This window comes from Diadema antillarum, unplaced genomic scaffold (genome assembly GCF_040938485.1).
Source record: "Diadema antillarum isolate AM-2024a unplaced genomic scaffold, OU_Dant_1.0 seq00000428_RagTag, whole genome shotgun sequence".
Classification (NCBI taxonomy): domain Eukaryota; kingdom Metazoa; phylum Echinodermata; class Echinoidea; order Diadematoida; family Diadematidae; genus Diadema; species Diadema antillarum.
The window spans coordinates 178051-191630 of NW_027271409.1; the positions used below are offsets into that span (position 1 = coordinate 178051).

Here is a 13580-nt window from a genome sequence, read left to right on the forward strand (position 1 = left end):
CCATGAAATTGATAGTTCCTGCAATGTCATCATCTACTGGATCATCCATCCCCAGAGGAGTGGCAAATTTTTCTGCCATGAATGGGATCCTGTATTTTGGTTCCCTCTCTGTGGATGCACACAAGTCTTCAGAATCCTCGGCTCCTTCAGAGGGATCTTGTGAATCAGATCGAGAGTGGGCAAAAGGCTCTGACTCCTGTTCTTGCATGGCAACACTCCGCACTAAAGGCATTGTAATTTGCTGACCCGGGGGAGGGGGTGGGGGGAAAGGCTTACTCCATCCATTTGGTGAACATTTGCTCCAGCCTGTCAAGATGAGACATGAGACATGACTTGACCAGATGGTCCAGACGTTCCTGATTTTGGGGATTTCATCTCAGAAACTGTTTTTTGCAGCATGGTCGAGCTTGTCTCAGACTTGCCTGATGATGCGATTTTGGGTTTGGGGGTTGGCTTTGCCTTCCCACTCTTCGCTGCCATCTGGTTTTCTTCAGTGTTCCCCGCGACCACCGGCTTTGGCTTAGCCCTGCACGGACAAGTCAGCACGGCTGTCTCCACAGCTGCAGGCATCCCTGAAGGGCTCACCCATTCCCTGTGGCAATCATATCAGCAGTATAGACAGTCGGATTTAACAGAGATTTTTCCCCACTGGGAACTGTATTATCCATGAAAACCATCTCGTTTGTTGTCTGATACAACAAAGTCGGGAAAAGGGGTATAGCAAAGAAAAAAACAACGTCCGATGTTGAAGGATTACTTCTGCGAAAATTAGTGCTAAACTTTGGTCATACACCAAGAAAATGGCGCCAGTGATATGAGTAAGCGCATGCGCACAGGCAGCATTCTTTGTCATGATTACTGAGACAGAGAATATGAGTAAAATTGATAATGTGACATTATGTCATAATCACAAAATGGCACCTCGATGATATCATAGATAAGATAGAACATTTCCTATTAGTCAAGTCATTGTTGAGATATTGCATCCACAAAACATGTCAGAAAAAAGTGAGAGCATAAGAGAAGGAAGATTCCTTTCAATAAGACTAGATGATACACTGACAGTGTATCATCTAAAAAGTGAAAAGCAGTCAACCCACCCCCCCCCCCCCATTAGATTTAGAAGGCTAGTAGAGGAAAAATAAGATCAACAAATGTGTACCATAATGAGAGTATAAAATGTTCACTTCACACAAAACACTTACCTGACAGTGTCATGCAACCGCCATGCACATTGTGGGGAGGAACCCTTGGTTTGTACTGTTTGACAGTGTCAGCTATTGCTTTGATGTGTGCTGGTGTGGTGCCACAGCAACCACCAACAATGTTCACCAGGCCATCCCTAGCAAAGGAGCCCAACTGGTCTGCGGTCATCTCTGGAGTCTCATCATAGCCACCAAAAGTGTTCGGCAGACCTAACACAAGTGAGTGACAGAAATCACAAAATAATCAAATCTCACTATTGCCTCGATTATATAAAATGAAATATTCCACATCATGTCACAAATCAACAGCTAGCTTCATAAAATGTTTTATTCCAATCATTTATGCATGATATCATCTAGCTGCCACTTTGTGATTTTATGAAAATGTCAAATGATAGATATCTTCGTAAATAAATGTCATTTCTATATCATTCTGCCGAGGCATAAAGTATAAGTCAAATGTGATCTTATTGTGCAATACTATAGAAGAGGAAATTTTTGCACATTTTGTGCAACCAGAAGCTATCACGAAAATATAAGCAATCAAATATTTTGGATGACATATATTCCAGTCATTAATGTCCTGATTTTGAGAAAAATTAAATTCATCTAAACCCAGCCGAGCATGAAAAATTACCCACACAAAAATATCCACTTTTACAGTTACTACCAGTCAGGAAAATATGTGCATATCAAGGTTTTAAAATGTTCCAAATGACTTCCTGTCCGATTATGAGTATGTTCCAGACAATTTTGAGAATTGCTAAAATTCCTGTGTGTGTGCAAAATAAACATGGAAGTGCATTTTCTTTCATTACTTAAATTCCTGATAAAACTAGCAGCAATATCCACTGATTTCCAGTCATCCTTGTCCAAAAAGGAGGTTGTAATGCATACATGTACATCTCCATTTTTAAACATGATGAAAACTAGAAATGTCACTATGGTGAATGTGGTATGCCCCTGCCATATCGCATTCTCCCAATAGGCCTACAGTACATATTGCCCATGTGATGTAACACTACCACATGACTGGCAAATAATCATTATCTTGTATATACCACTTTTCATATGAATACTTTGAGAAACTTCCAAATGAACAAAAACAGATGAAATTTTGTTGATTGGCCAAAACATTCCTACACAATTACTGTGTGGCAATGCACATACAAAATTATAGAATATCATAAAGATTTATTACACTGGTTAAGTGTATACATTCAAGTATTTCCAGGGCATGGAGAAAATAGTATAATTTCAGCATCAAACAGTATAGTTTGATGCTGAAATAGTTTTGGGTGTGTGCCCCAAAAGGTTGATAGGCACAGCTTCCTCCACTCATAAATGCCAAGTTTTGTTGGAACACCAGGTACCTCAAACCATTTTTAAGATACATCATCAACAAAAGTGATGGATGGGGGGATAGATGGATGCACACAGAACCTGAAAATATTACAATGTGGTTATCCATATGGTTTTTGCCCCTAAAATGGTGTTTTGCTCACAAAGGGGGGGGGGGGGGGGGTGGGGATGAGAAGTTCTGAAAGAGCGAACCTGCATTGGGATAGCAGATGACATACGCTGGTGTGGCCATCCCAATGGCCTCGATGAATGGCCTCATCTCATTGGCACCAAGGGCGCAATTCAAGCCAAGACACATCGGGTTGGAGTGAGACACACTGATGACGAAGGCTTCCCCAATCTGTCCTGACAGAGTGCGACCACTCTTATCAACAATGGTCCCCGATACCTTCAGTCAATCATAAAAATAACACTTACAACTAAGATACATTATGACAGCTGTGGAAAAAAAAATGAGTGGTTTCACAGGAGTGCCATATTTTCCGTTATATAACCAAATTTTCCTAATCTGGAAAATCTCGAAAAGGGGAGTGCAGTTATACATGGGTACAGTCAAAGATCCTACACACTACATAAGATGGTCAACTCTCAGTCAAAAAGTGAAACGCTGCCACTTGGAATTGTGGGATTTTTAGGGAGTGCACCAACTAGCATTGCATTTCCAGGTGAGCTGTACTTTCGCGATATGTTTGTGTGAGACCAAGACGGGCTAAGACAAGAAAGAAGGAATTTTATGTAAAGAATCATAAGTAAACCTAAGAATTGGTGCAGTGCATTCAACTGCATCAATAGCTACACCAAACCCACCAGCAGGTTTATCACTATTTCAATTTCCAAAAGACTGTGCACAGCGAGTTTTCGTCTCACCTCCCTGGTCACAGCGAGCGGTAGACTTGCATGCAGCTTGCTCAGCTCCGATCGCAGGTCACTACACTTGCTGCTACTGTGCATGTCCACAAATTATTGTGAGTTGCCTTTGCAATAGGCTAACGCTTGTTCGATCTATACCCCCTAAACGCTAGCGGGCGGCAGCCACTTCCGTTTCACCAGCGGCCGCGTAAAATCAGGAGAGTTGATCAACCTATGGAGTGAAGGATCTTTGATACAGTGAAGAATCTGTTAAAAAACCTGCATGTTGCATGACATCTTGGTTGTGTATATGTGATTGGTGTGAGCTATATGTGTGTGTGTGTGTGTATCACGATACTAGTAGCTTTTAAGCTGTCCATTTGCTTGGTTAGCTCGCCCAGCATGCATCACACATGTATCTCACTGGAGGTCTATGGTTAGCTTGAGCTGACCTAGACAGAAAAATCCGTCTGTCCAGAGGAGTTTTTAAAATAATATATGTATTTTTTTTACTTCTACAGCTCTTCTCCATAGACAGACGGAAGCATGTCATATACATGTACATCGCTGTAGGGGGACTCTTAACTACTGTCCCTATGGAGAATTGGGTGAGGCACCTCACCCTTCTCTATTGCACCTAATTCAGTCCCAGATCGGCAAATTTGAACATTGTATTTAAATTATTACTGTTTGTTTTTCATTGAATACAAGGATCTGCCCCAGAGTACAATGTTAATTTGCTGACATTTTATAATCCTCTCAGATGTTAAGGTCATCCGATTGTAGATTGCTGGTAGTTCCAAAAACGAAGAAATCATGGGGGAATCGGTCATTTCCACATGCTGGACTTTACCTGTGGAATCAGTTGCCTAAAGCTATCCGTTACATTTCGAATGTTGACTCCTTTAAAGTTGCCCTCAAGACTCATTTGTTCGTAACTGTTTTCCAGTACAATTGTGTATTATGAATTTTTTTTTTTCATCATCATTATTGTGTCATTCATTTTCATGTGCATGTTTGTGTAATGATTTTTGTACTTCATAACTCACTTTTTCGACTGGGCCTTGAGCACGTTCGTTATGTGGTATTGGCCCATTCTAAGTACCCTGTATTATTACTATTTATAGTAAAATCAACATCTAATGAGATATGAAACTCATCACTTGAAGACGAGTTTGTAGGTGATACACTGGGGGGTCATCAGATGTTGGTCACCCGTGATCAACAAAGAAAAGGATGTTATAGCGACTTGAAGTTATACTGACATACGTTCGTGAAGTCGAATGCTTTGTATCTACATAATTCAGATCAAATTGTTCCTGTAATGCAAACCTAGTGGAAATTCAGTGAGTATGTCTACGTGTGCGAATAAGTAAATTTTGTAGGCTATCTAACTGGATATTTACCAAGAGGTCTTAGAAATGAAGAAATTGAAACATGGCGATGAAGTCTTTTAAAGGTCACCTCGACTTTAACATTGGTGTTTTCTAATATGAACTTTGACCCTTATTTGTATAACCAAGATGACTATGTTTTATCTTGTCATCATAATATGATATGATCAGTTGGGCAAAGTCTATAAGCCTGCAAAATGTTGCAGCAGTCGAAGCAATGCAGTCTCCAACACAAAACAAGCTGAGTGCCAAAATGTGTCTCGCCCACTCGCGTAGAAGAAATTAATGTTTTTCTAAATCCCAAAAGTTTGTAGACCCCACCTCTGACCTTTGACCTTGTGGTGACCTTCAACTCCCAAAGGGATATTTACCAGCCAAGTTTGGTCACAAATGGACACATGGATTAAAAGTTATGAGCCATAATCGCAACGCACCGTAAAGACTTAACATTGGGCCCTAAAAGTTTGTTGACATCTGTCTGTGACCTTTGACCTTGTGATGACCTTCAACTCCCCAAGGGACATCTACCATCTAAGTTTGGTCACAAACGGACATAGGGATCAAAAGTTATGAGCCATAATCGAAACGCTCCATAAAAACTTAACATTGGACCCTAAAAGTTCGTTGACCCTGATCTGTGACGTTTGACCTTGAGGCGACCTTCATGTTTTGTAAAATGTGTAACTTTATATGACCACTCTTCCCTCCAAGTTTGATTGAAATTAAAGTCCTCAGTAGAGAGTTATTCAAGTTTTTGTAGCATTACGGACGGACGACGGACGGATTACGGACGGACGGACGACGGACGGATTACGGACGGATTACGGACGGACGGACGACAGACGGACGGACGACAGACGGACAGACGTTGCAGGCAATCCCTTAGTCTCCCCGCACCTACGGTGGGCTCGACAACAAACGGAAATTGTGTGTGTGTGTATGGATGCGTTTAAATGACGATGTGATTTCTACATGGACGAAAGTGAAATTACCTCCATTGAAAAAAAAAAGTAAAAGAAAAAAGGTATTTTGGTTCTTCATCCTGAGGGATTCGAACCTGCACGTGTGCAAACTTATGTCTCTGGTGCCAGAGGCAGCGCCTTAACCATTGAGCTATATATCTCGACGAGCAAAATGTGTAGAACGTAACCTTGTATGTGAAAGATAAATCAGAAATCGTTTCGTCCAGAATCAATTCTCATTTTCAGTTTTAAGCTACAAAATCGTCAACCTGATGAGGAGATTTGAAAATAAGGCAAGTGCCAAAATGTGTCTTGCCCATTCGCACAGAAAAAAATCAATGTTTTTCTAACTCCTGGAAGTTCATTGACCCCGCCAAGGGACATCAACCATCCAAGTTTGGTCACAAACGGACATAGGGATCAAAAGTTATAAGCCATAATCGAAACGTGCTGTAAAAACTTAACATTGGGCCCTAAAAATTTGTTTATCCCTGTCTGTGACCTTTGACCTTGTGGTGACCTTCAACTCCCCAAAGACATCTACCATCCAAGTTTGGTCACAAACAGACATATACATCATAAAACATCATACATCAGAAATTTAACACTGGGCCCTAAAGTTCATTGACACGTCTGTGACCTTTCACCCTGAGGTGACCTTCATGCTTGGTAAAATGTGTAACTGTGTATAACCACTCTTCCCTCCAAGTTTGATTGCAATTGAAGTCCTCAGTAGAGTTATTCAAGTTTCTGTAGCGTTACGGACGGACGACGGACGGACAGACACCGCAGGCGATCCCTTACTCTCCCCTCATAGTCCAGGCAAAACAAGGTTTCACCCACCACTAATTGCAACAGTAGGAATTCCACTGCAGTGCAACTTGTTATGGGCTCCAAAACACCATCCTAATACCCCTTTCCCGCTGAAGGAAATCTTCCCCGGGTGCCCCTGGGGGCACCCGGGTAACCCCGCAGTGTGAAAGGAAACTCGGTTGAAACCTAGGGGAAGCCTAGGTGAAACACCGATTAAATTTTGGGCAATTTTTACCCTAGAAGCGTCCTGGGTAAACACCGATAATTCAGCGGGAAACCACCGGTGGTTCACCGAGGAACGCCCAGCGTGAAAGGTCGTCTCGGTGAAACACCGGGGAAAATATGCAAATTTATGTCAAAGGTCATGTTTTGTTTCTGGCCATGCACACGTTTTTTTGCTAGCTATCGCGCTCTCCCAAATTAATCCACACGTAATTCGTGTATACCCATGTAAACACACACACGACTACAGTAGTATGTCGTTCGTGTGACTTTCACAGCCGCGATGCGACGGCAGGCCTCGAATTAACCGACGGCCACCGACGGCCATGGCCGTCGGTGCCCCTCTCATTGGCCACAATGCCCTTTGTTTTTTGATCAAAGTTACGGCTAAAAAAAATGTGCCCCTTTTCTTGGGGCCGTGGTGCCCTTTTACGGGGAATGAAAGTTATTATTTATTATGTATAATATGCCCTTTCTCAAAGTCTACACTTTCATAAGCTTGAACAACTTTCCTGATCTCAAATATCATACCTTCAGTTCACTCGCGTCCCAATATATCTGATTGAAACTCAAAGTATCTTTCCGAGATACGAGATGACGTGTACGTACATGTACGCCCGACCGGCTTTTACCGTCCCGACTGCCTCCGCAGCGCAGCGGCCATAGAGAATACTAGCTAGGCAGCGCATATTCAGATAGAGTAGTGAAGAGTGAACACCAACTTCACCAAGCAAAAAGAAAAATCCTACGATGCCAAGGTGCCAGACTGGGGAATGGGGAGGGGTGGAGAGAGAGAGAGACCAATCAACAGTAGAAACCGCGCATACTGGCGCATTCTTGGAGGTCATGAACTGTCTGGGGTGTTGGAGATGAACAGGGAAAGAATGTTTAATTACTGAGTAAAGATTTAACTCAAGTCGAAGCCCCAGGCCCTCCATCCAGCAATCTTAATTCACACGCACGCGCAAATTCCTTTGCCATGTGGTTTTGCCAGCCAGCTGTCGGAATGTGCTTTGAAGTTACATGGCAGCCTGGCCTGGCTGGCCTGAAAGGGTGTCGAGTTTCAATCAATACCTACTGTTGTTTTATTCCTGTTTTAGAAAATGTCGTTTCACCTGATAGAAACACGGAAATCGGGAATGTTTTACAGCTGTCGGGAAGAGGTTTTTGTTGTGTGTTGCACTTTGTGTGTGTGTGTGTGTGTGTGTGTGTGTTTGTTTGTTTTTCTCGGTTTTTTTTTTCTTCTTTCTTTTTTCATAAACACCCAACATGCCCTTTCCAATGTGGCCTTGGTGCCCCTCTGACTGACCCAAGTGCCCTGGCCTCTTGGAAAAAGTGCCCTTTTCTAAATGGCCTTGCCCCTCCAAAATCCTATTTCGAGGCCTGCGACGGCATTGTGGTACAGTATTGCATCGTACTGTATCGTTTAATTGTATGCATGCCGTATACAAATAAACTGAGCTGATTAGTTAAAGTGTACTCGAGTTGCCGTCCCGTGTCTTCTTCTTCTTTAATTCCTCTTCCAGTCTGGTACAGTCTCATCCGTCTTCGTACTCGACTATACTGCTGCGATTGCAACATCACTCGGTTTCTGAACAGTCCGAGTTGATTCAGAAGCATCAGTGACACAATGATAGCAAATTCCATTCTATTTTTTTGTATACAATTAATGAGCTGCAAATATCGCGAATTTCAACACTGTGAGCAATAAAATGAAGGCCCTCCGAAAATGCGAATTACGATCGATAGAGGTAGAGAAGTTACGAGTACGAACCACTACGCACTGTAGTACAGTATACACCAGACCATGTTCAAATTAGTGCGCGAATCGCGCCATTATTACACACTTCAGCTGGGATCGGCCGCGGTGCGAGCAGAAAACACATCTAGGGGAAAGTTGCAAACAGTTGGATCACCAAATCCCTCCTTAAGTCTATCAACCATAAGAATAATTTATTTTGTAAATTTATACAAGAGGAATCCAAATGATAAAACGAAAGGTAAATATGCTTGTTATCGTAATATTCTTACAACTACTTTGAGACTTGCTAAGAGGAGTTATTTCACAAGGCAGTTTGACCTTTACAAAAACGATACCAAGAGCACGTGGAAGGTGATTAATAAAGTTCTCAGAGTTAAAGATAAACCAGAACAAGTCAAGGAAATATCCCAGCATGGTATCTTGATCCAAAATCCGATACATGTTGCTCACGCGTTTAATGACTTTTTTGTTGATTTAGGCCCCAATCTTGCTAGTAATATCCCAGTAACAGATAAAGAATTTCATTATTTTTTAACTGATCCAAATCCTCAATCTGTGTTTTTTACTCCCATCCAAGAATACGAGGTGAGGAATGTACGGTAGTTCTTAAGTTAAAAGCAAAAAAGGGTGCTGGACATGATGGTATTACAAATTTTTTACTGAAAAATACTATATCCGCAATATTGTCTCCTTTAACATATATATTGAATTTGTCCCTTGTTACTGGCGTAGTGTCTAGTCAAATGAAAATTGCTAAAGTTGTTCCGGTTTATAAAAAAGGTAATAATCAAGATGTAAGTAATTATCGTCCTATTTCTCTTTTGACGGTGATTTCTAAGATTCTTGAACATTTGATATATTCTCGTGTAATTAAGTTCTTAAATGAATGTAATATTTTTTGTGAGTCTCAATCTGGATTTAGGAAAAAACACTCTACTACTCACGCTGTGCTTGCTTTTATAGATAAAGTAGCCCACGCTATAGACGACTCATCACATACTGTTGGTATATTCCTGGACCTGTCCAAGGCCTTTGACACTATCGATCATGGTATTTTGTTATATAAACTCTCACATTATGGGATACGTGGAAAGGCCTTGGACTGGTTCAGGAGCTATTTAACAGGAAACAGTTTGTAAATATCAACGGCTTTAGTTCCAGTCTAAAAACACTATCTTGCGGGGTCCCTCAAGGATCCCTTTTAGGCCCACTTTTGTTTATTCTTTATATAAATGACTTTAGAAATTCATCTAATGTTTTATCTTTTGTTCTTTTTGCCGATGATTCTAATATTTTCTTTTCACATCGAGATCCAACAACTCTTTTAGAAGTAGTGAACAGAGAATTAATGTCGGTTCAAATGTGGAATCAAGCAAATAAGTTATCTCTTTAATGTAAACAAAACTGTTTATATGTAATTTAGTAACTCTGTTACGCATTTGCCTGGCGATATAAAAATGAATAATGATTGTTTGACTCAAGTTGAATCGTCTAAATTTTTAGGTCTTTATATTGACCATGAATTAACATGGAAATATCATATAGATTATTTGTCTAAGATGCTTTCGAGAAATACTGGGATCTTAAATAAGCTAAAACATTTTTTTCCCAAGTATATTTAAAAAAATTTATATTCAACGCTTGTTTTACCCTATCTCAGTTACGGTATACTTGCCTGGGGCAACTGTGCCAAATTACACATTGATAAAATTTTCAAACTACAAAAACGGGCTATTCGTTCAGTTAATTTAGCCGATTTTTATTGTCACACGAATCATTTTTTCTTTGAGAACAGACTCCTTAAGGTTGCTGACTTGTTTTTATATAACTTAGGCACATTTATGTTTCAGTTATCAGCCAACGGCTTGCCTGACATATTTACCCACATGTTGCAGAAAAACTATGCCGTACATGCTTACCCAACAAGACAAAGAGATTCATTTCACCTTCCACGTACTTGTACACTCCTTGCTCAAAAAACAATTGTTTTTACCGGACCTAAATTCTGGAATGATCTTCCCACCGACTTAATCAATTGCTCTAGTATGTTTATATTAAAAAAAAAATTGAAATCAAAGTTAATAAATGAATATAACCTGCCTGATTAGAATTTTTCTTTGATATGTTATCTGCAGTATCCTCATTTAATGTATGATGAATCAACCTGCAGTTTATGATTGTTTACTTCTGGTTTATGCTCCCATTATATAATCACTGCATCCGTACCAGTAGTAACATATTGAACTCGTTATGAATTTGATTCTAGATATGTGTGTGTATATACTTGTGTATCTATATGCTATATTAACTTTTTTACCCTGTTGTTATTCCTTAGGTTCTTGTTTTTTTTTTTTTCTTTTTCATCTCTTTTATTTTCTTTTTCCTTTGTACCTTGATAATTTAGTTTTTATATAGTTTAGTCATTATTACTTTGTGTCCTATCTCCACTGAATGCATATCAAATTTACACTGGTATATTTTCTTGGAACCTGCGTTTACAAGCTTTGCTTTTGCAGTTCCATCATATTTCACAAGTTATAGAGAATTGTCTTATGTACATTATATATGCTGACACACTTTCTGTCCATGACCCGATTTATAACATATTTTGTATCTTGCTTGGTTTGTATTCTTTTTAATGTATTTCGATTAAATGTATCTCAAGTGAAATACGAAAATAAATATGCTGGAACTGTTTACTGTGTCTCGAGTGTAAGACCGGTGCAGTTTCAGTTATTCAATTCAATTCAATTCAACAAAATTCACCGAGAGCATTGTCGTAGGTGTGAAACGACGGCAGTGAAAATTCCACCGGGAGGTTCCCCAGTGAATTCACCGGGGAATCCAACAGTGGTTCACCGAGAGGGGCAGCGGGAAAGGGTATTAAAGTCCCAAGAAATCCAGAGGGGCAAAGTGGCTAAATTTGCATAATATGCAAATTAGCTCCAATAATGATAAAAATAGTGTTTCCATGAAAACTAGGCTTCTAGGTTTCAGATTGGAACACAGAAAGTGTTGAAACCTATGTTTACAATGTCAGTTAGTGCGATGCAAACATTTCCATGTACATAATCTAGACCTCACTTGCATAATATGCAAAAAAAAATAGCTCCCATAATAATAAAAATACAGTGTTTCCAGGAAAAACTAGGCTTCTAGGTTTCAGATTGGAACACTGAAAGTGTTGAAACTAGTATGTTTACAATGTCAGCTAGTGCGATGCAAACATTTCCATGTACATAGTCTGGACATCATATGCATAATATGCAAATTAGCTCTCATAATGATAAAAATACAGTGTTTCCAGGAAAACTACGCTTCTAGGTTTCAGATTAGAACACCGAAAGTGTTGAAACCTATGTTTGCAATGTCTGTTAGACAGTACGATGCAAACATTTCCATGTACATAATCTGGGCCTCATTTGCGTAATATGCAAATTAGCTTCCAAAATGATAAAAATACAGTGTTTCCAGGAAAACTAGGCTTCTAGGTTTCAGATTGGAACACCAAAAGTGTTGAAACCTATGTTTGCAATGAATGTCAGTGTAAAGTTTGATGCAAACATTTCCAAGTACATAATCTGGACCTCATTTGCATAATATGCAAATTAGCTCCCATAATGATAAAAATACAGTGTTTCCAGGAAAACTACGCTTCTAGGTTTCTGATTGGAATACTGAAAGTGTTGAAACATAATATGCAAATTGCCTCCCATAATGATAACAATAGTGTTTCCAGGAAAACTAGGCTTCTAGGTTTCAGATTGGAACACCGAAAGTGTTGAAAGCTATGTTTACAATGTCAGTTAGTGCGATGCAAACATTCCTATGTACATAATCTAGGCCTCATTTGCAAATTAATTCCTATAATGATAAAAATACAAGGTTTCCATGAAAATTATGCTTCTAGGTTACAGATTGGAACACCCAAAGTGTTGAAACCTATGTTTGCAATGTCTGTTAATGCAAGGCAAACATTCCCACGTACATAATCTGGGCCTCATTTGCATAATGTGCAAAGGGTACCGAGCCAACGGATATTCAAATGCATCAAAGTGCCCGATATGAGCATATCAAGAGTGTTCAAATATGATATTTCAGTTTCTCTTCACCAAAAACAAACTTTACAGCATTAGTAACCTAGCATGAATAATATTATGCAAATTAGAGTTTGTTATCAGACAGATAATGATAGCTTATCCATTAATTACGTAGAATCAAAGTACGAAATTAAACAAAAAAAGGTCAACATTTGTTTTGTAATGAATGAACTCTATTTGGAGGGTGGTTTATTCGAATCTTGATGATTCAGCTCTCGCATCCTAGAGGGATTTTTAGATATTGAAAGTGGCACAGTCAAAGGAAACCCTGTGGGTAGTGCCCAAAGCTTCCCCTAGATATCGATCATCAATTATCCCCACGACCAGTTACAAAACATGCATTAACCAACGTGATTTCCATTGTTCTAAGCATACAAGTTTTGTTTTTTTTAAGTCGTTTAGCCGTCTAGCAAAGACTATTTTATTTCCATGAAATAGAATTGGCATTGACAGCGGAGACATTTTCTACAATGTGTATATCTTTAAAAAGTGGTGCACAGTCAAAGCGACTCGCAGGGAGGTACCCGAATTTATCCCTATACCCTCACGGCATGGTACAAAACATAATCATACACACATGAATACAGCTGTTTGAAGCAAAAAAAACCCTCTATAATGTACTTTTCGTTTCATTTCCATTAAAATTCAGTGGAAGTTATAGCAGAATTATTGTTCTACAATATCTATAAGGTGAAAATGGTTCACATATATGAAGGCAAACCACGTGGAGGGTGACAAAAATTACCCCACCCAAAGGCAATCTAAGACATGCAATAATCATGTACCAATGCAAATACAGTATGTTCTATGAGTACACGCCTTTAAACAGTTCTTCTGGTCCTCTAGGAAAGAAACTTTTATTTAATGAAATTCAATGGGGTTAACAGAAGATATATTGCTCTGCAATCTTG

The 13580-nt window shown here is 39.5% G+C and overlaps 1 protein-coding gene across 1 annotated transcript in view; it reads right to left on the reverse strand.

Moving 5' to 3' along the window:
- The window catches only part of LOC139732500 (methionine synthase-like), a 201894-nt gene that overhangs the window by 166472 nt on the left and 21842 nt on the right, over nucleotides 1-13580 (reverse strand). Inside the window, exons 4-5 of the mRNA XM_071643361.1 lie at nucleotides 2760-2955; nucleotides 1206-1415 (exon numbers count right to left, since the gene is read on the reverse strand). Of these exons, the coding sequence (XP_071499462.1) occupies nucleotides 1206-1415; nucleotides 2760-2955 (406 nt within the window). The remainder of the gene's footprint in view (nucleotides 1-1205; nucleotides 1416-2759; nucleotides 2956-13580) is intronic.